The sequence below is a fragment of the Haliaeetus albicilla genome, chromosome 22, assembly GCF_947461875.1.
Source record: "Haliaeetus albicilla chromosome 22, bHalAlb1.1, whole genome shotgun sequence".
In the NCBI taxonomy this organism is placed as follows: domain Eukaryota; kingdom Metazoa; phylum Chordata; class Aves; order Accipitriformes; family Accipitridae; genus Haliaeetus; species Haliaeetus albicilla.
This window is the reverse complement of record NC_091504.1, coordinates 15326285-15349408: the sequence shown is the minus strand read 5'-3', so window position 1 is coordinate 15349408 and position 23124 is coordinate 15326285. Positions and strand designations below refer to the sequence as shown.

The 23124-nt window shown below is 35.3% G+C and overlaps 1 protein-coding gene across 6 annotated transcripts in view; it reads left to right on the top strand.

Moving 5' to 3' along the window:
• SNX29 (sorting nexin 29) overlaps positions 1–23124 on the top strand; it is a 144644-nt gene that overhangs the window by 11762 nt on the left and 109758 nt on the right. For all 6 annotated transcript variants that reach the window (XR_011329307.1, XR_011329308.1, XM_069809977.1 and 3 more), the window contains 7 exons: positions 4899–5079; positions 6840–6910; positions 7776–8024; positions 10087–10456; positions 11181–11299; positions 15244–15325; positions 15822–15904. Coding sequence is in view for 4 of the 6 variants with exons in the window: in XM_069809977.1 (XP_069666078.1) it covers positions 4899–5079; positions 6840–6910; positions 7776–8024; positions 10087–10456; positions 11181–11299; positions 15244–15325; positions 15822–15904 (1155 nt within the window). In the remaining 2 variants the exon portion in view is untranslated. The remainder of the gene's footprint in view (positions 1–4898; positions 5080–6839; positions 6911–7775; positions 8025–10086; positions 10457–11180; positions 11300–15243; positions 15326–15821; positions 15905–23124) is intronic.

Genomic DNA, 23124 nt, shown 5'->3' with positions numbered 1-23124 from the left:
TTGTAATTGGGGATTAGATACTCTGTGGTCTCTTTCAGCCTCTGGGTAGTTTGCATCTCTTTAATGGGTAGTGATTTGGTTATCCACTTTTTATCCCCCGTTTGCAATTGAGAGTCTTATGCTTTGTTGCAGAGAATGTTCTCCCCTGTTACACCCTCTCTGATTTAGGCAAATAGTGTGTCTTTAAGTTTGAAGGTGTTACGTACAATGCTTATGACTTCTTTCTTGTCTGTTAGTAACGTCAAGGGTGTATGAAATTTTTGGTCCTGTCTTAGTGGTCAGATGTACAAAGGCGCATCTCTGATACTGGGGAACTTTAATAACAATTTAGCTATATGCTTGTGCATATGTGTCTTATCTGGGGGCTTGTCAGTGAGATGAAGTGGAGGAAGAGGAGAAAGTCGGGAAAGTTATCTATGGTTGGGGAATGGAAGAAGGAGGAAAACATTTTTACTCCTTAAGAAGCTTAAGGAATGTATGGAAGTTCAAGAACAAAAATGTGGCTGCTTTGCAGCAAATTGAATGCTGTACTGTGACTAAGAAGAGAAGCTTTTTTTTTTTAAATGGAAATTACTGGGTTCCACTGCATTTATCTTTGTGAATTAGTGTTGCTTTTTTTTTTTTTTCCCCTGAAAGCAGTTGCAAAGTACTTCTATATTTTTATCACTTTCAGGCAAATGAATCTGGTATAAATTATATTTTGTTCTGTCTAATGTAATCACAGGTGTCATCTTTTTCTTTAATGTAGTGGAATGCTGCTGTTTAGGCTATACATTCAGGCTTTGACAATTGAAAAATAAAATTGTTCAGCAGTGTTTTTATTCAAAATTTACAGATACTTCATGACAACTGCACTTTCAAATGGCTGTAAACAATGTAGCATCATGTTGCATCTAAGAGCGTCAGTGTTTTACTTTGTTGTCCTTAAATGAAAATAAAAGTTTTTATTTAAAACTCCAGTAGTAGTTCTTTGGAACTATGACTTAAAAATCCTATTTAAAATATTTTAATTTTTTAAATATATATTCAAGTAAATAAATTCCTAACATCAGTGTGATTTCGTGTCAATTGATGGTGTGGTCATTCCAGGCATATGCAGCTCCTTTAATCTTATGTTAAGCAATCTAAACAAAAGCAGCAAACAATGGAACTGTATTCTGTCTTTAGTTTGTAATAATATGAGGGTGTCTTCATTTAACTCCAGTTAAGGTTATGTGAGAATACTGTAGCTGATGCAGTATTTACTAAAAATTATTAGGACAATGTTGTTGAAAGGTTCTAAATAGATGAACTCTTCCATTGCCTCTGGTTGTTATTTCTACTGTGTTATTAGAGGTTCCAGACTTGTTGAAACCTTTCTGCCAGTAATAGCAGTGTTTTTTCTGCAGTCAGTCAGAGGATCATAGGCCAATTCAAGTTGGAAGGGTCCTCAGGAGGTCCGCAGTCCTACAAAGATCATCTGTGAGGTTAAACAAGGTTGCTCAGGGCTTTATCCATCTGGGACTTGAAAACCTCCACAGACTGCACAACCTCTTTGGTCAAGCATGTTCCAACATTTGACTGTCCTCATGATGAAAGAGTTTTTCCTTATATCCACTCTGAGCCTTTCTTGTGTTAATTTATGCCTGTTGTCTGCTGTCTTCCTGCTATGTGCTGATGTGAAGAGCCTAAATCAGTCTTATTGATGACTTCCTTGTAGGTACTGGAGGACTGCTATTAGGTGTCTGTCCTCCTCCTAAGCCTTCTCTTCTCCTGGCTGAAGCAAAATTTTGTCTTTGTTGCTTTTTTTTTGTTTGTTTTTAAATAGTTCTGGTGCTGCATCTTACTACAGATTTATGTATATGCTTTGATGCTATAATTGTAGAATAGTATTATCCGTTTATAGATAGGTAAACCATGGCAGAATTACAGATGTGGCTTGTTCACAGCCTCACGGCACATCAATACCGAAAATGGGAACGTATTTTGAAATCGTTGCTAAGTCACAATATGTTTGTAGCTTTACTACGTTGCATGTCATAGCTTGCTTATGAATAGTAGGACATTGTAGAGTAATGCTGAGGGCTAATATGGTAAAACTATTAGTTGCTGTGGTTAGAAATGAAAATGATAGACTAAGGCTTATAGAATATAAATTTTATTTAATGATAGTCTCAATTAAAAGTGAAAGAACTAATATTTCCAACTATAGCAAAGAATGTTCTACAATGAGACACTTGTGACAAACATGAAACTGTTCTTTAATTACTTGACAGAACAGACACTGAAACGCACAATGGCTGCACAGTGTAAATTGTTTTCTTTACTTTTTTTTTGCATAAGAAGGCACTGAACCTGGCTTCAGATTGATCTCTATGCTCTCAGCTTGAGACATGACTGCTGTTTAGGGCTGCTTAATGATTGGTGGTATTGCAGTTATTGGAACTGTGATATTATTAAAACTATGTAAACTGTTTTCACAAAGCGATTAATATTTCGGTGAATTGCATAAAGTCACTGTCTTCTCTGCCTCCAGTACAATTGTACGAATTGTATTTTACTGAAATTAAAATGATCTTACTTCTGAATAACAAGAATTGGATTATTTGCTATGAAAAATAATATCAACAGTTAGGACTTGGATTTTCATTTAACGCTAGTCTCAAATAAGAGAACTTAGTGATTTGAAAATGCCACTTACATTACTGTTTTTATAAAGTATGTCATGGAGGGACTTAGAGTATGGAATGCTCTTACTTTATTTCCATTGGATGGATTTTGATTAAAAACTGATGATAATCCAAATTTTGAAGCTTTTCAAAATCCTTGATATCTGTAAATAATCAGAATGTCAAGGAACACTGACTTTCACTCTTGGCACAAGGGGAAATCTGCTTATTTTCTATAGTCCTATAATATTTTTCACTTCCTACTTTAGTATTGTTTTGAGCTTTAGCAAGACAGAAAAGTGAATTTTATTGGTCACAAAAAACAATTAAATCACTGTCATCTTGATACATATCTGGCATTTTAAAGACTGCTTTTTTTACATATGCATGTGTTTTATTTTTGAAATGCAGATCAAGTAAGTTGAAGCCAAAGGAGTAGGACATATGGTATTTGAATGCTCTTAAGTGTTCAGTGGACCTCCTTATTATTTGCATGTTAATGTGCCTATGAGGTCCTCATTCAGCAAAATATATCTGTAGTTTTACATCCTACATTGTCAATTCAATGGTACCTGTGTGTTTTACACATTTGTGTAATTTAGAAGAGCTCTGGATTATTCTTGCATAGCTGTCAGACCTATTTGGCAAAACTTTTAGTTAATGAGTCTAATCTGCTTGTTACATGTTTAGGTGTCTAAAACTGTATTATAAACCTTGCTAATCTAATGCTGTATTTGGCTTTCAGCAGAGATTAATAAAAAACCCCATACCCTCAAATGAGCATATTTCACCAAAAGAAGTCATAAACTGTAGTGAAAACCTATTCAAAATCTGACTGCATGCTCTTTATTTAGCAGAGAGAAGGAGAAGCATCATGGATGGCCTTTTCTTAAAATTCTTACTACATTAAAAAAGATTTAGAAAAGTGATAAGCAAGGAGTGGCAGGATCAATGTTTCCTCTTGTGCATTTTTTTTTCTGTGTCTGAGGAAATTTTTTACCTGTCTTTTAACATCTGCTTTATGCTGCCTACATTAAGTTTATGATCAAAAGCCAGCATGATATTTGAGGTAATAACGTGCCATTCACTTGTACAATAGAATAATTTTCCTTTTTTTGTTAACTTAAAAAAAAAAAAAAGGTTGAACGAAGACATTCATTAAACTGTCCAAAGGAGTACCTGCATGTCTTCCTTGAGAGACTGATATGTTTTAAATTTTTTGTAATGCTTGGGTTTCTCAGATTTTTTTTTTTTTCTCTTAAAAATATCCTATTTGCCTTAAATACAGTCTCTTAATATGTTTCTAACTGTATAGATTAACAGTGTTCAAACTGTTCTAGTTATTCAAGCAATTCTATTTATAACAAATCAAAGCCACCTGAACATTATTGTTAATGTTATATTTTAAGATACTTTCAAGCAGTATGTGTTTGATGCAACATTAATGACTAGTGATTGCCAAACTATACCATATAGTAAAGATTCAAGTCTTACAGATGAATCATCTGATGTCTGGTTGTTCTTTTCACCCTGAGAAAATGGTACAAGGTGAATTGTAATAATTATGTCCTTAAAATATGTTCTTATTCAGTTAAGAAACAGGAATATGTAAAATACTAGGTGTTTTATTGTATGTTTACAATTATGGATGTAGATTTTTGTTACCTCTGAGAAATTTGAGGCAACTGCAAAAAAACTATTTATCAATATTTGGGGGCAGGGCAAGGAAAGTGGAAAGGGGTATTGTTCCATTTTAAATGTAACACTTTTGTTTTTTAAAGTAACATGAATTTGTCATTTGCACGTCTGCAAATTCTGGAGCTACTGGTTCCTTTGGACCTAGCTTCTAACATTTCACAATCAGCAGTAAGATAGAGTTCTAAAGAATTTTTTTTTCTTTGCATAATTTATTACCAGCTGAACATGTGAATCTGTTCTGTGGATGAAATACTAGCTTATATGTGCTTTTAAACGTGAATTCTATTTAAAAACGTAAAATAGAATCCTTTAATATGTGTGTTTGGCTTTTCAGTGAAGTAAAAAGTTCTAAGTGCTTAAATAGCCCAAGTTCTGTGGAAATAAATAACCTATTTAACTGGAGAGTTATATGAAGATGGTAAATGATTCACCTTTGTTCAAAGTTACATATCATTACCTGCTTGTTTTTCAAAATTGCATGTAAATGCATTCTGATACGAGCTTAGCATTTTTGGGTGGTTTTTTTTTTTTTTTATTATTTTTTGATTCCAGAGCCAGTATTTTGGTACTATGTGAAAGAAGTTCTGAATAAACATGAACTGCAGCGCTTTTACTCTCTGAAGACAATTACTACAGATATTGGTAGAGGCCGGGCTTGGTTGCGCTGTGCGCTAAATGAACATTCCCTGGAAAGATATGTTCATATGCTGCTTGCAGATAAGAATCGACTCAGGTACTGTATTTGATATCTTTGTAATGCAGGAAATGTATTGACAAATGAAGTACTGAGATTAAAAAACCCCAACCAACCAACCCAAAAACACAGCTGTAATAATACACCATATTAATTGCTCTGTTAGTGAAGCCACTTAACCTCATACTTTTGTTTTGTTCATTTTTGAAATTTGGCAGCTATTAGGATAGTGGCTTGTGCCTATATCAACATGTGGCCCGAAACTGGTTTCATTCTAGCACATGAGAATATATGCTTCTACCCTCATCTTCATTTCCATCCTCACTTTCCTGTTCTTTCAACAGTTTTCCTCACTGAGGCCTTGACACCAAGCTTTGAGGTGCCGCTCTCATTCCATTAAAATAGTACACAGTTGCAGCCTTGATCGTACCAATTCGTCAATGGTAGTTGCCTGTTGCCTTTTGGAGATGCTCATCCTGTAATTGAAAAGCTCCTGCAGTCAAGGGATAGGTAGCTACTACTGCAGATCACCTTGAAGCAGTTTTGTACCAGTTTGCAAACCTTCTTCTTACAGAGTTACTGAGAATAACTTACTATGCATTGTGAAATCCTAAGGTACTTTGGATGTGCAAAATGCACTTAAGTTCATACTTAACTGAGTCCTACCTTTTTCCTCATGCATCTTCAGCTTCTTTTCTTTTTGCAAATTTGGGGTATTTTCCTTTTTTATCAAGAACTGTTGAGCTTGATCGAGTCCAGTGGATTCAGCAGAAAGGCATTCTTTCCATTTGTGTCAATTAATGGATGTACTGGATAAGATTATTGCCAGAACTGAGCTCATTAGTACCTCCTTTTCTTTTTTAGTCTGTTTGAGTTCTCTGTAGCTTTCTTGCAAGACAGATTTTGATATGAAATCAAATAAAGACGAATGAAACAGCAAAGGAAAAAAAAAAAATGAAAACCATTGGATTGCTATGTCACTAATTATTTTCATGCTTGTAGCAATACTTGCACAGTATCAGGATTATCAGCTCTCTCTGCATTGTACATGAAATATTATTTCTAAAAAGGCTTTTTCCAGAATATTTAAGACTTAAATGTTACCCAGATTCAAATGGGATTTACAGAATCAGTTTACATCCCCAATTCTTACCTGTTTTGGAAACTTTTAAATGAATCTGTCAAAATTGTTTAATATAGGTTGAGGGTTTTCTTGCTATTTGTTTTTATGTTTAGTTAACTGAATGCTGATAGTAAAAATACAGCATCCTGCTGCCAAAAAGAACCAGAATAGAATGGTTTGAGTTAGAAGGGACCTTTAAAGATTGTCTAGTCCAGGCCCCTTGCCATGGCCAGGGACATCTTTCACTAGATCAGATTGCTCAAGATGAAGTGGAGCTTTTAGTTTGTATTCTTGTATTCCAATATTTTATAAAATGGCTTGGTAATTCTGGTCAACTATAGTTATTTAAAAACTTATATATGCAGTATAACAATAAGTGTAGAGAAATATTGTGACTGCCAATGTAGTATGAACCTCCTTGCCCTGAGTGGCTTTTTGCCCCTAAAAAAATGCAGAGCTAAAACTGAAGGTAAAATACTATTTAGCATGTCTTTGATAACTGTTCAGACAGTTCTGTATATTTTGGGGCTTCAGGGAGTTACTGTGACATATAATTTGATCCATTGGTGTACTCATTTTTCAGCATTTTCATGTCTTTTAGAAGTGGAATATATGTTAATATAGGACTGCATATTCTTTTTTTTCTTCCCCCCTTTTTTTTCCTTTCAAATTATAGTGTCTTCTATGAAGACTGGTCTTTTATGATGGATGAAGAACGTTCTAGTATGATCCCTACGATGGCAGCTGGTAAGACTTTCCCTTAAATGCTACTGTTCTTGGAAAACTACTTCATTTTGGGATGTTTTATCTGTTTCTGCTTGTGAGGAGCTACTCTAACACACTCTTTGCTTATGTGGAGAATGTTTGCCAGATGCACATTCAGGGTGAATAGTCAAGGTATGCCAATTTATGCTATGAATTGATGAACAAGACACTGGATCTGGCCCTCCTACAGTTTAAAAGTCTTTCACTTAAATTTTCTAACTCTTCATCAGTCAAGGCTAACTTTTTTTTAAAAACTAGCACAGTTTAGAGAAAACAAAAGGGGTTATTCCTGACTAGAAAAGAGCAATGATAGACTTTTATAGTAAGACCCACGTTATAGGTAAATACATGGAAGGAGAGAGTAAGAGTAAGGAATGATAACAGATAATTTACTTTTCTAGAGTTTGACCACAGAAGTGATGTATTATTACCTTTTACGCCCCATTTTCTCAGACACATGGTCACATGCTTCATTCTGCAAGATAGGATTCACAGGAGTGTTTGTTAATAGAATATAGGAACCAACAAATATTAAAGTTCATAGTGAAATGGGTTTAAATAAAAGGTTATAAATAAACAAGTTCACAGTAATTACTGCTTATTTAATGTGCAGCTGAACAGCTATCAAGATAAATTCAGAACTGATTGCATCAGCTTGACTATAATCTAAAAAAGAATGAATGGTACATGAAAGAAGAAGAATTCATGCATGGAGAACAGTGGGAAATTTTTTGGGAAAAATGTTTTACATGTCATAGCTTTGTTAATCCTTAGGTTCTATCTTCGTACTTTAGTATGAAATATACACTGGGTTTTTGGTCTTTTTTCCTCTTTCTTTTATCTGAAGGTCTGAACTCCATTCTTTTTGCAATCAACATTGATAATAAGGATTTAAATGGGCAGAGCAAGTGCACACCGACTGTGTCTGATTTGTTAAAGGAATCAACGCAAAATGTAACCTCATTATTGAAAGAATCCACTCAGGGTGTTAGCAGCCTCCTTAGAGAGATAACTGCATCATCTGCTGTCTCGATTCTAATGAAACCTGATCAAGACACTGACCCACTTCCTGTTCTCTCAAAGAATGTAAATGCTGGTAAGCGTTTTTGCAATGTTAGTGTCATTCAGAAACTTAAAAATATTCAAATGTGTTTAACGCGTTATTATGGAACAAAAACCTTAAAAATAAGTGCATTACACATACAAACTAGTTGAGTGTGAAATAAAAAGTATGAAATTCTTTAGAAATACTGGTGTGAATACTGGATGATAAATGTGTATTTTAGCTTTCTTATATCACTGTGAGAGGGCAGGTATACTATCTTATTGGTCAAGTGCTTTGCTTGTGGCCTGAATTTCAATTTCTTATTCATAAGATTATGCCTTGCAGTTTCTGATGTAATGATTTTTCATTTTTAATGTGTTTTCTTTTGGCACTTTATCAGTTGGAAATACAGTGCCATATATCTGTTGTTATATATCAGGTAAAAATCTTAGCTTGTTATCTTCTTCAAGCAGTGCCCATGTTTACAGTCTGAATTCCTATATGAAGTAGGTAATCACCACAAATGAAAATTCACTCATATGCTCTTTTTACCTTTAAATATGTTAGTGTTGCAATCAGTTTGTAAGATGTTACTCACAAAGAGCCAAAGTCTTAATCTCTTATAATTTGAAATTAATCAAGCAAAATGTGATATTCATTATACATTTTCAGTTCCAAAAATAGCAAAGGAATATTTTATCTTTATTTCCAGAAGTTGAGCTGAAAGAATGTTCTGCTTTGTAAAGGTACAAAGCTGCAGGAGGATTCTGGGATTTATGTGTTTTTCACTTAAGAAACAAAGTTTAAGTTTAGGCTTTAAATTGTTTTGGTTATGCGAAAAAGGAAAAAAACCCCACATGTGAATGCTATCTGGTAGGAATAGAAGTTGAGATAAGATCTTTTTTTTATTGGCATTTAAAATAGACTTTGTCTCAAAACATGGTTTTCAAAACAAACTTGTGGTAAAGCTTTTGTTGTTTAGCACTTTAAATGAGATTAAAATAGTAGGTGATACTTGACTTGGGATCACTTTGTTAATATAGAAAAGGCTCGCAAGATGAAATAACAGAATAATTGACCATATGCTGCTCATGACTCTACAACATAACATACGTTAAGTGTACAGTACATGTGTATGCAGTACATGTAATGTACAACTTATAATAAAATTTCACTTTAAAAAGATTGGGTTTGTTCAAATGCTGTTATATGTTGAATGTTAGAGCAAGTCAGATGTTCAGATGTTTTCATTAAAGTCTATGTTCTTTGCTGGAATTCTGTTTGCATTCGGAATGGGTTTTAACATCCTCTTACTCTTAAAGTATGTTAATGTGTTTTGTGGCTATGTAACAGCTGGACTTGAATTAAACAAAACAGTTTAGTTCCAATGTGAGTTCTCTTGGTGAGTAAATTTCTTATATTTCTTAGAGTGCTTCAACTTTGCAAGATCATTTAGCCTCAAGTGCACATTGGAATCAGTGAGAATAGGTAATAATTTAAAAATAAGTGCTGTCACAGCATAGATGTGATGTAATCAGAGAGAATTTCAACGTATTTCTAGACTAAGAGCTAATTAGCTGAGGGAGGGAGCCAGTTTAATTTCTTTTTCTGAAAACTGACTGCTCAATTTCCAGAATATAGACAAAACTAACTTTATTTGATTGGAAGTTGTGGATTTTGTTTGTGTTGTGAGGTTTTTTTTTTAAACTTTTTCTCCGAAGAAGTGTTTCATGTTTTCTCTGTTGTGTAGATATACTCTGCAATATACGCTAGCCATATAACATTAGAGAAAGTGATAGGAAGGCTAATTTTTTATTTTAAACTTAATTTTATAAGTTTGTTGAACTTTCTTTTCCAGTTCGAATTGAATACTGTTATGAATGCACCTCCAAAATATCTTCTAAAATCTGAATTATGTAAGGCATATAAAATAAAGACTGTAGTTAAAGATTTAAAAGCTCTTGTGTATGGGAAGGTAATGAAATGCCTTGTAGATATAAGTGTTTTTTCTTTACTAAACTCATTTAGTACATGACTTCTTTTAAGAAAAAATACCAACTGTATTACATTGTTTCTCTTTTCTTAACTATGTAAACCTTTATGTTGCTCCTAGATTTGAAATATAAAAAAGATCGAAAAAAGAAGAAGAGAGTGACAAATATTATCTCGTTTGATGAAGAGGAAGATGAGCAAAATTTGGGGGATGCCACGAAGACTCTGATTACAGGAGAAAGTTCAGAGGAGAGTATAGACAGATCTTCAGTTTTTGTATTACCCTCATCTGAAAGCACTCTTGGAAGAAATTTGAATGGGAATGAAAGTAACCATTCGTGGAAGAGCAATTCAGTATTCATGAATGGAGAGTATGAATACCGGAAACTAGATGTGAAGAGCATTGATGATGAAGATGCAGAAGAGGATGAGCTATATGGAAAAACATTAGGAAATAAAGGCACAGAAGGTGAAACTGAAGTTCCTGAAAAGTAAGTAATGTTGCAGGAACCAGTGGTAAATTTTCCATGCTCCTCCCTGTGACCGCCTCCCCCCCCGCCCCTTTCCTTCATGGGTACTGGCAAATTTATATAACTACTTGAACTATACGTTTTCTCTACTCTCCCCTCCCCTGCCTCTCTTCCCCCCCCGCTTTATTTTTTTTTTTCTTTCCCGTTGTTTAAACCATTTGGGCCACTGTGATTGATGGTATATCGCTTCTAAGTTCCACTGAAAAACAAAATTTTGAGATTTCAGACATGTTCTCCTTGAAGTTCTCAGTTGTTGAAATTATTGCATGATATAGCCAGGCTATAATTCTGGCCTGTTTGAAGTTTCCTTATTCTTAGTATGATATCAACTCTATTCTGGCTTCATAGTAAAACCACGAATTAAACAGAGTAAGCCTGTTATCATCAGAGTAGGTAGTTAAACAAGACAAGACAAAACTGAGAGAAAAAGAATAATTTTAGATGCTAATATGCCCTCTTTATTTCTGACACAGAAATCTCTTTGGAGAAAAAGAGGCAAGCACTGCTTGTCTCATCTGCTTTGGAATGGTCTGATCTTTAATGAATTTATGTATGTCTGAACCAACAAACTGGCAGGCAGATTGAAATAAAGATTTTTCTTGCAGTAATATCTCTGAAAGAAATATAAGCATTGTGAATATTGACTGTATAAATAGGTGGTTTTGTTCGTTTGTTTTAAATGCAGGCCTCATGAAATAGGCACATGCAATTCTCAGATATGCAGTTGGACTCCTCTGCAGGTCCTGAATGATGACTCGGATGTTCTATTTCCTGTCAGTGCTGTTGGCTCTTACTCCCAAACAGGTAGGTATTTTAATATACTGAAGTCCAGCAAACTTCATAACAGAATTTCTAACATGGCACAATGGTAAGAAATAATGGGATTGTAAGGACATAGGAGATGTTGCATAACTGGGATGGGAGGTTCAATTAAAATTTGTTCTAGATCTGAATCAGCGTTGTCCATTTGAGTAGCTATTTAGTTGAGGAGGATTTATCAATGTCAAATCAGAGTTTTGTTGGGATTAAGCTGTGGTCTTGTATGGTATTTTATTAATGTTTAGGATGGTTGAATAGAAAGTATCCTTATTCGTTTTCTATTTATCACTAAGCTGGAATAAGCTGCAAGTGTGTTTGAGAATTTGAATTCAAATTAATCTTGACAGATTGGAGAAAGTGTCAAATATTGGATGCAGTTCAATAGAAGCTGTTATCTGTTTATATACAGGATGAGGAATGATTGGCTAGGAAATACTTCTTCAGAAGGGGATACGGGAATCATAGAATGGTTTGGGTGGGAAGGCATCTTCAAAGATCATCTAGTCCAACCCCCCTGCTGTGGGCAGGGACATCTTTCACTAGATCAGGTTGCTCAAAGCTCCAACCAGCCTGATCTTGAATACTTGCAGTGATGGGGTATCCACAACTTCTCTGGGCAACCTGTTCCAGTGTCTCATCACCCTCATCATAAAAAAATTTCTTCTTTATATCCAGTCTAAATGTACCCTCTTTCAGTTTAAAACCGTTGCCCCTTGTCCTGTCACTGCAGGCAATGGTAAAAAGTCTCTCTCCATCTTTCTTGTAAGCCTTCTTTATGTATTAAAAGGCCACAGTAAGGTCTCCTCTGAGCCTTCCCTTCTCCAGGCTGAACAACCCCAACTCTCTCAGCCTTTAGTCATAGGAGATGTGTTCCAGCCCTCTGATCTTTCTTGTGACCCTCCTGTGGACTCACTCTAACAGGTCCATGCCTTTCTTGTACTGTGGACCGCAGAGCTGGATACAGTATTTGAGGTGGGGTCTCATGACAGTGAAATAGAGGGGGAGAATCACCTCTCTCAAACTGCTTGCCGTGTTTCGTTTTATGCAGCACAGGATAAGATTGGCTTTCTGGGCTGCGAGCACCAGTTGCTGGCTCATCTCATTTTTCATCTGCCAGTATACTCAAGTAATTTTCTGCAGGAGACCCATGATAGTGGGTCACAAGCTCATAGTGAATTAGCAGTGCCATGTTTCTGCAGTAAAAGCACACTTCATACAGACATGCATAAATGAAAGTGTCATTTGTAAATTTATGCTCAGTTGGCTCTGATATGACCTCAGCTGCAGTATTGTATGCAGTTTGGGGTACTTACCCTTCAAGAATGATGTGGACCATTTGGAGATCTTGAAGCAAGATCTACATGATGAAAATGGTCAAAGGTATGGAAGAGAAGACCTGGTGCTTTTCCAGTATCTGTATCGGTACCAAAAACAAACCAAAAACTTCCACCACCCCCAACCCTCCCACCTGCCCTATCCCCCATTAGTATTTTGCTAGTTGTTCATAAAAAATTGCTTTTATAAAACTTTGGGTATGCATTCTCATTTCAGTGACCACTTAAAAACTTCTCAGTGGCATTCAAATAATGTTTTAATTATAAAATATTTCCTATTTTTTGCATTACATGTGCCAAGAGTTTAAATGGACTGTTGATTGAAGGCCTATGAAAAAGTGTAATTCAGTTCTGTAAGTTCAGTGATAAAAATAATGTGAATCGTAAAATAATGCTGTACTGCCCTCTGCTGTATTTTAAGAGGTAGCTCTTAAGAAATACCGGTTGTTGGAAAAAAAACCAAAAAAAGAGTAAATTTTTTTTTTTTTCTTGTGCTCCCACATTTTTCAGTTTGTGAAGGAATGGATTTAGAAAACATTATGTTGTTTGTGGCATAGTATTCTCTTAAATTGTATACAGAAACTGTTAGAAAAAGTCCATAGATTTATAAGTGTTTGCTGACTGCAACAGATTGAAATCTGGAATACAAGTAAATGTTCCTGTTTATGGGGGATGGGGTGTGTGGAATGGGAGCTCGCAGTTGAGCTGTGGGAGTTAGTAGCCAGTCAGACATCATGAGGCATCAGGAGCTAGAGCTCGGGGTTTGTACCTGAAATCAAAAGTCAGGAGACCAAGCCAAGACTTATTACTGGAGACAGATGACCAGAGAGGACAACAGTAAGTATAACAGGAGCTTACTTTTACTAAGGAGATGCCAAAGACCCTTTTCTCATCTTGCTTCATCTCGGAACTGTTTTGAAGACAATGCTCAGGCTATTACAGATGATCAACAACAGGCCCATTCAGATCCCTTCTGGCACAGTATACAGATATTTTCAGTTCTCCTCCTGCCCCTCTTTGTCTTTGTGATAAACCCTATGGTCCAGCATGCAAGCCAGAACGATATGGCATTGGGCTGGTGAAAGGAGTGTTCATCAGTTACAGGAAACAGCAACACGGATTCTGCTGTCCGATTTCCTGATTTCAACGTCCCATGCTGTCACTGGGCCCTTCTGAACATCCTGAACTGACAGAGCGTGCAGGCAGTCTTGACTAAAAGGCCTGTCATACAACCCAAATGTCAACCAGTTAGGGAGAGTGATACACATGGGTACGGCCACCCTCTCCCCAGCCGTAATGACAGTTTGATGAGATTGAAAGCTGCCTTAGGCAGTTGTTTCCTTGACTTTGGAAGTTACACTTTTGCTAGATGAATGATACCAGAGGGAATGTGGGTTAGCTTTTTCTGAGGGCAGTTCAGCCCAGTAACTGGCAAGCTCATTATTATCATGACAACATTTTTGCTAAAACATGCATAGTGAGCTCTTGTAAAATATATAGCTTAACCCAATATTTTGGTTTATAGGTCTTAATACAGGTAAATAACAAGACATATATATTTGGGATAGTTTACAGCTTAATCTATAGTGTTGTATGCTAATATGAGTGTTTTCAGTTTTAGTCTGTTGCAGTGCTTCAGGGATGTGCCAGGGTGTATCATATCTCCATGTACCTAGAGATGAGAAAGCCTGAATAAAAATTCAGTTGCTTGGAACAAAAATAGAGTATGCATTTTAGGAACTGAGCTTCAGTAAACTCTACAGCTTAAAAAATGAACTTTCTTCTCTATAGTCATTCTGACATAACTCTAATTCCTAATAACTTTTTTCCTAGAATTCCTGCTTTTTAAATTCTGTGCTGTTTTAGCTCATGATTTTAGGATTGTTTTATGGTAACTTTGTAACCCTTACATAGTGAGATGCAGAAAACATCAATAAAATGTGATTTTTGTTTCTTTCCACTTGACCTACCTTAATGACAGGCCTAGTGATGTGTATATTTTGATCCTGACAGTTGTGGATCTGTGGACAGATGCATATTATCAACGCTTTTTAAAAAATACCTCATCTGTCTTGATTCTTGATGTTTGGTACATAGGTATAAGAAGCCAGAGAAAAGCCATGGTGCTCTGCTGTGAATGCATAAAGGACTGGTGTCTTTGCAAGGTTTCACATACTGGGGACTAACCACAAATTCTTTTCCTGCAAGTCACAAACAGATTTGTAATGAGTATCAGATGCCATGTCGTGGTTAAACTCCTGCGGCTTGCAAAAATAACTTCAGTAAAGAAGTGTCTTCATAGCTTTGCAACATTGTTATCAATGTAAAATGTAGATCTAAATTGCAATTTAGTTGTGCAATACTAATTTTTTTCTAAACTGATGGCTGTGTTCCAAAGGGACTTTACAATCCTGCTGTCATTCAAGGTGAATATGCAGAAGCCAACCTTGGAGAAAGAATTTAAAGTCTTTACTAAAAGATGAGTATTTCTAGTTAGAAATGTAACTACCTTCGTTCTGGTTTTGGTTTTATTTTATTTTATTTTTTTAACTACTGTTAACTGAAAAAAGCTAATGCTTGTGCATTCTCCTTTAGATAACTTGGAGAATGGGGAGGGACATGAACAAGTTATTCATGCGGTAGAACTGGTTCCAAGAAGACCTGATATTCCTTACAGGTACGTGTCAAATACGTTTTTCTTAACAGAAAAAAATCTTCACCCTGTAGCTGCCAACTTGTTACTGTTACCTAATGCATAGCTACTCAGTACTGGAAAACAAACTATTTATTGGGGTACTTTTGCAAATGTTTGGGAAGACAAAAACCTACACTTCCCTTTTTGCATAGTTTCTTATATTGAACTTTTCTTAATTATTCTGAAGTTACATAGTCCTGTCAAATAACAGGCAGACTTAGCCTCCTGGTTTTGAAAATAGGTATTATGTTGTTTTCGTAGTATTTTTCACTGTGTTCTCCATGGCCTGTTGATTTCGATATTTTGTGTGTATTCTTAAATCAGACTCACAACAGATACATTAAAGGATAATTAAACATAAGTTGACTGAATATGGGTGAATATGATGACAATTCTAGTTTCTGGAATGCTTTTTTGTTGGGTTTTGAATTCAGGATTTTGTTGTCATTTGTTGATGATATTGTGCTTTTATGACTAGAGTGGATGTCAGTCCTCCAGCTCAAGTGAATACTTTAAGCAGTATGTTGCCTTCAGCTACTGTGCCAGAATCCATGACAATTAGTAAGTACTTTCTTGATGTATCTAGATTGATGGAATTAACTTTGAAAGTCCTATAACTCTTCATTTCTACTTTTATTTCAGTAACGCGTGTTTAGAGAGGCATACAGCACTTAATTTCTGAAGTGCTCGTGAAATTAGAAATGACTGCTCTAAAATGGTTTTTGAATTGGCAGATCACAGGTTATGGTTCATTGCAACTGGTATGACATTAGCTTCTCTAAGCTAATGGAAGCTAATGTCATCCTTATACTAGATGTGGCTTGAATAGTTAAATGAACAATAATGATTTAATTTGATTAACATCTTTTAATCTCTGCAAGCTCTGAAAACATTAATGGTTGGTTCTGATGTGATCTTACATATTTTGCCTGCTTTCATTAATCCCTAGTTGGAAAAATACCCAAACAAACCCAGAACTCTTTCTGTGTACGCTCAGTCTGTGGTTTTGATGTGGAAATCTGCTCCAAATACAAATATAGGCTTTCATAAACAAAAACTTTAGTTAAGATTAAGGTGGAGGACAGTCATATTTTCAGTGGTGTGAAGAGTTGAGCCGGACAAGATAAAATAGCCTTTGCTGTAGAAAGAGATTAGTAAAAGTACAGGCAGTTTGTTTACCCCATCTTTAATCTTTTTCTTCACATAAACTTGTAGAACAAAGTTTTGGTTCTTAAACTGACTAGCTGTCTAAACACGTAAGCCAGTATGGTTTTATTTTCCTCACTGTACAGAAAGTTTTGTAACTGAACTGGTGGACATGGCTTTGATCCTAAAGCTCTGGGATGTGTGTTTGTCTGTTCCTTTTTATAAATTTAAATATATACAGATTTTAAATTATGACATTTGGGAAGTTAGAAGTGATGCAGCCAAAATTCTTTTCTGAAATTGATTCATGAAATAATCAAAATGCATGATCCCTTAAGTTATTCTAATCTCACGTTCTAATGTCACATTCAAACGATACCTGTGTCAACATATGTTAAGGAAGGTAGACCATGCATTTTTGCTGGGTACTGTTTCAGGCTCTGGCATGGGTCTGCTGACTGAGCTTTACCAAGCTGAAAAATCCTTTCTTACAAAGTTCTTTACGAAGTGGGAAACTAGTTTGAGACTTTTAAGTGATATAACTGAAGGTGTAGATGGAGTTACTGTTGATAGTTACTGTGATACTTTGGTCACTGGATATTCTCTGCTCATGTTATTACTACCATATCCTTTCGTTCTTACATTTTTATTTTATTTTTTTAGTAACAGAATTTTAATGGAAAACTTTCTGATTTTATTGTTTTGTAGGTGTATTAGGTACCAGCAGGGGCCGCAATTGGTTTCCTTCAGTTGCTCAGTTAGTTCCTATGTGTAGTTAAGACAGCTGTACGCTAGAAAGTAAATCTTGAGATTTTCAGTTCTTGATACTTAGCAATTTGTAAGTGAAATGAACCACAGGGTCAACAGAAACATACACGCTGTCATTAGTTTCCTATTTCAGAGAAGGTTCTGGTGGAAGGAAGTGGGGAAGCATATCAAAACAATCTATAAAGCCAGTAGAACACTTAGTAAATAACCTAATTATCATTATAATAAAAATTCAGCTGACTATACATATAAGTTAATACCTTTATCACAGCTGATCCCAGATACATTCAATAAAAATGCTTTTTTCAAGTTCATTGTTACTGGTCGTAGATACTCCATACAGGAAGAATTCAGTGCTATGACAAAGCCAGACACTGAAGCTCTTTTTCTCTCTTGCAATTAGCAGAAGAATTATTAAATGGTGAGGCTTATAGCTTGGTTGCATAGCAACTAATTCTAACACATCAGACAAGAAAAATGGAATGCAGTAGTGCAGTAAGAAAAGCTCTGAGGTCTTCAGTGACTAGATTTTTGTGCTGCTTAATTCCGAAGACAATGCCTGAAATGAATTTCTTTTAATCTATTCTTTCCCTGCTTCCTTTCCAATTTACTAGTATAGTACTAACCTTTTCTCGGTTCTTTTGATATGCAGGGTAGCAAATTATCTTATGAGAAGCTGTAATTTAAAATCTTTGCCATTTTGAATGATTTTCCTGAATTTGTCCCATGCATTTGTAAGGTATAGGTTAACTTAGCAGCAGGTACATCTCAAAAAAATACTAATACCACTCGAGAAATCCTAATCCATAGTGTTCCGCTGTGTATGTTAAGACATCATATGAAAACTTGCCCTACTTTACAGATCATTATGTCTTACAACCAATTTTATGAAGAGTTAAGTTTGTCAGAAGTTTTATGTTTATGCGCCTATTCCATTATGTCATTTTCCAGCTTTTAAAAAAATCGTATTTATCTTGTCATACTTGAATCACAAACAACTTTATTTCTGCTCCAATTATCGTCATTGGAAGATTATGTTTTCAGCATTGTTTTACACCAGACAAATCTGTCCTACCAGCACAAGTCTCCCCATTTTGTTTTTGCAGTGGAAAAAAAGGAAGTTCCAAAACTTTAATTTTATAAGGATGCTACTTGTGTCCTTCTTTACAAGGTTCTTTGATTATAGTGCTATTTTTAGTAAATAATTGGGAACTTAGTTTTTGCACTATAATTTTCTTCAGTTTTTAAAGTTGGGCTTAAACCACAAAGGTTAGCAAAGGTTGTAGCATTGCACATTATTCTGTATTTTTTCATACATTCTTGAGAAAGCCCCCAGTTTTTCATGATCACTGAAGAACTTTACTGAATAATCAAACCTACATACTGTATTTTTATCCTGGCTGTGTAAGTAAATAAGGTGTAGGTTTTTGTACTTTCTCTATCCTCTAAATAGCTTCTGACCTGTTCTGTAACTTTGTTGCCACCGGTCACTGACAGGTACTAAATTATTATGACTTCCCTGAAAGCAGAGCTGTTGAAAGAGGGTGTGTAAATTTCATCACTGAGAAGAAAGCTGCAGTTCATCTTACAGACTTTTTTTTTGTCAGGACCCTTCTATAAAGTAGAAGGTCAACACTGTATTGTCGAATTTGTTTCCTACTAAAATTTGCCTTATTAATAGTGACATGACAGGATAATATTTACAAGATTTTGGAGCACTAAATAAAGCCTTAACAGCCAATGTTCATGCAGGCAGCTTAGGGAGCATGTCTTTAAAGGTCAGGCTTCTGATTTAAGATGTAACTAGTCTGCTGGAAGTTTTATTTGTCTCTGAAAATATCTGTGTAAATTTGCACTCAGGAAAATAAAAAAAAATCATTCCTGTAGACTGCTCCCAGCCCACCCTGATATTCTATCTGCAGGATTGCAGAGGAGTGCTGCATGACCTTGTGTACACTGAGGGATGATTTCACTTACAGCTCATTCTTCATAAGAGGTGATTGCAAATCATACTTATCCAATCTTTGGCTAAACAGCAGAAGAGTTGTGAAACTTATGACTTTTCTGGAGGTTGCTGGGAAATTGACAGGTGTTTCTTAAAGCATGGCACTTTTTTATGTATTTAATGCTCTGAATGTGACCTTATAAAAGCTTATAGAAGCTAGATTTTGCATGTAGTATGCAAGTGAATTAAAAAATGTTTTAGAGCAAATATTTGCTCTGTTAGTAGTTAGGCACTACAGATTAATTTCAACAATGAAAGATAATTTTTGGCATTTTAAAAGGTGAGGTTTAATATGAAAAATTTAATTAACACATTCTGTGATTTTTTTTTTTTATGTTATCTTTTTTCACTGATAAGGAAAGGCCTGGTTTGAAATTCTTGGTTTGCATATGGGAATCCTTTTTTTAAGAAGTTGTTGCAAAAATATCTCTTAAGATTATATAATTTGAAAGACTTCACTAGTCATCTTATTATATCTGTCTTTCTGAAACTCTGATTATCACTTGAATTTTAGATATGTTGGTGTTCAATGTTGATCCTTAATAACAGTAGTGTATCTCTTTCCATTGATGTTACTTTACCGAATGCAAATGACATATCAAGCACAAAGCAGTTCAGAAGTAGGAACATAAACTCTAACATCAAACAGTTTTCTGAAGTGGGTATACTTAGCTATCTACCCACTGTTTTATTTAAAAAAAAAAAAAAGGGTGGGGGGGTGGAGGATTGAGGTTATGAAGTCCAGAAGTCACAAAATGCCAGATTTATGGTTGCTGCTACAACCCTGATTTTTTTTTTTTTTAATTTATTACTTTTTCTAACCCACACGATGAATGAGACATAAGTTTGCTGAAAAAATTAGGTTATGGCCATACTCTGATCTCAGAGGGAAGCATAACATACAGACGAAAGCTTATGAACTGTGGATGTTCTGGCAGATTTGAAGTGAACCTGCCACAGTGTATGATACTGGATTTACTTTGTTTTCATTCAGCTGACTGTTCTGACATGCTGCTAAAATTTTTCAAGAAGCATAAGTGAGAGTAAGAAATTAAGATTTTTGAAAGTTTTGAATGTTATGCCTGAATTAAATAGGATGGTGTCCTAATTCTATTCAGTTACTTTCATCAAAAGATCATGAAATTAAAAGTTTCTGATCTTTCTTTTTCTTGGTAACTTTCTATTTATTTAATTACACTAGTGAATGTTTGACTCCTTTATGTTTACGGTGGATGGAGAGGTTAAAGAAGTGTTGATGATAAACTATATAATTCTTCTGTTTATTTTGAGTAATTGATAGAAAATATGACTCCTTAATACTCATCACTTCAAGAAGAAATAACGTAGGTATGACAATGAAGGAATATTGCTGCTAGGGAAAGCACAGGCTGTACAAGCCTTCTTGGAACCCTGGGCTCTTAGCCCAGACTAGTTGTTTGTGTTGGTGCTTTCTTCCACATCTCCGCTGCTATCCATAGTTGAACTAAATTAGCAAGAAATACTGAGTATGAAGTGTGTTTACTTTTGTGGCCCTAAATTAAGCATTGATTTTTATCCTATATGTGATAATGAAATTTGGAGTTTCTGCTTTGCTGTGTCCCTACAGTATTGTCACGTCCATAACTTGGAAGAAATGAGGCAAATGGAAATAAAAAGCATTTTAACATCTTTTATTTCAAGAGGCTTTTTTCTTCTTTTATGCAAACCATGGTCTTTAACAGAATCTTGCTTTCATGCTCTGGTTGCTTACATGTGTGTTGGAGAGGGGAGTGAGGGAAGATGGGATTTCAGCCCTCATGCAGAAGATTCTGGGTGGAATAAGGGAAAGAAGATTAAGTTATTAGGCAAGTTAAGGTTACAATTTGAATAGGCTGGTAAAATTGGAAAAATGGAGACAATTTATAATAGCTTCACTGTTTAAATGTTAATAAATCAGTACACATTTAAACAGAGTATGCATACAGGCAATTATTGTAGAGTAGTCACCCCAGCATAAGTGCAGAGCCAGCACTACAATAACTTGTCTGAGTAGCAATGGCTTTAATTTATTCAGAGTCAGAGAAATAATAGCAACTAACTCAGATTGTGCATTATCATATTTTAATGACACTCTTGAAATATTTAAAATGTCATTGTCTTAATGCTTTCTTGAGGGGGATTCTGAATTCAACTTTCTAGTTAAAGATCTTTATTTTGTTAGAGTGGTCCTGTACTGAAAGCTTGCTGTGGATGTTGTACACTTGTACAAGGCTTGAACACTTATTGGATTATTCTATTTTCCTCATCCTTAGAACACTTTTTTTTTTTTTTTCACAAGTAGCCTGATGAATTGTGGCCCATTTTCATAACACTACGTATTATTTTTTTCAGGACTGTTACAACCCACCAGTTTTCCACTGCCAAAAAACCCCAACAACAAACAACAAAATAACCCAAGCAAAAAACCCTCAAAACCCCCAACCCTTCCAATCTGCCCTCAAAGTAGCAATGTCTCATCATGACCGAAAGAATACTAATAATATTTTGAGTTTCGTGATCATCAAGTTTGATATTTTATAGCTAAATAAAATACTTACATCTGAGAATGTAGGATTTGGTGGTTTTTTTGGCCCATGTCGTGTCCCCCCGCCCCCCCAATCAATGCTAGTCAATAGAAGCTATGATAGACCATCTTTTGAAAAATAGTCATGAACATAATGGAGCACAGTGTATTTTGTCATACATAATCTTTCCATTCTAAGTTTTTCTACAATTGCTATGTAAATTGTAGTGGTTACCTGGTCACTTCAATGCAATATGAACTTTACTCTTGCCAAAAAGGGTATTCCGCCTTTTATATTGCATCTTGTTGACTAAAAAGGTGGTCTGTTCTGCCCTGACTGCTTTCTGCTATGTGCCTTGTGCCAGCAACAGTATTAAACTCATCAGGAAGATCACTTGGCAGGTGCTTGTCTGAAAAGTAGCCCAACAGAAAAAAAAAAAACCAAACCGATTTTGAGCTGGATCAGTTACTGCTAGGACACTGTGTGTATAAACACCAGTGCCAGAATGCCAGAACAAGGTAGGTGGTAGCAATGATGGGTAAGGCAAGCTGGACTGTCCTTTTTGCTGAAAGGACAGTCTTAGGAAAACTGATTAAAGTAGCCATGTAATCACAGCTTTGGTTTTGAATGCGAGTAGTATTATCAAGGGAGAAAGCAGAAGTTTCCAGATTTGTTTGTTTGTTTTTAATGTGCGTTAGTATTTAATACCCACAAATTTCACTGTTGGCTTTTCTACAAGGTGTGGAAATTTACTTTTTTTTTTTTTTTTGAAAGTTGTATAGAGAACTCACGTAAAGATGCTAAGTTACTGCAGAAAAATAATTATTCTTTCTGTGCTGAGTTATTGGAGTGCAAAATCCCTCTAATGACCTACTGAAATGTTTCTTGCTAATGTCAATTAGTTCTCAAGCTGTAATGTGGAATGGATGGGAAAATAATTGTCTACTTTCTCCATGGCCAAAGAAGCAGAAATGCTTTGGACAAAATCTAGCATGAAGGAATTGGATTGACTGATTTCAAGTGATATGAGAACCCTGCTGAATCCTGCAAGGGGGGATTTACCAGCAGATTACCAATGCCAGACTGGAACTGTGGTGTCTGCACTGACTGATACATTTGATTGACATAGTAAAAACTTTCACATTTTGTCCACTACTGGAATTTGGCAGACTTACTCTGGTCCGCAGGAAAATGTTAAGTTTTTTTTAGAACTGGCAAAAATTTCTGTAACTATAGAAAATATTAAGAAAGATATGGGTAAATCAGTGAACTGAATGTAAAGCGAAAAAAAGTTGTCCAATGGCTTTGCTTACTTGAAG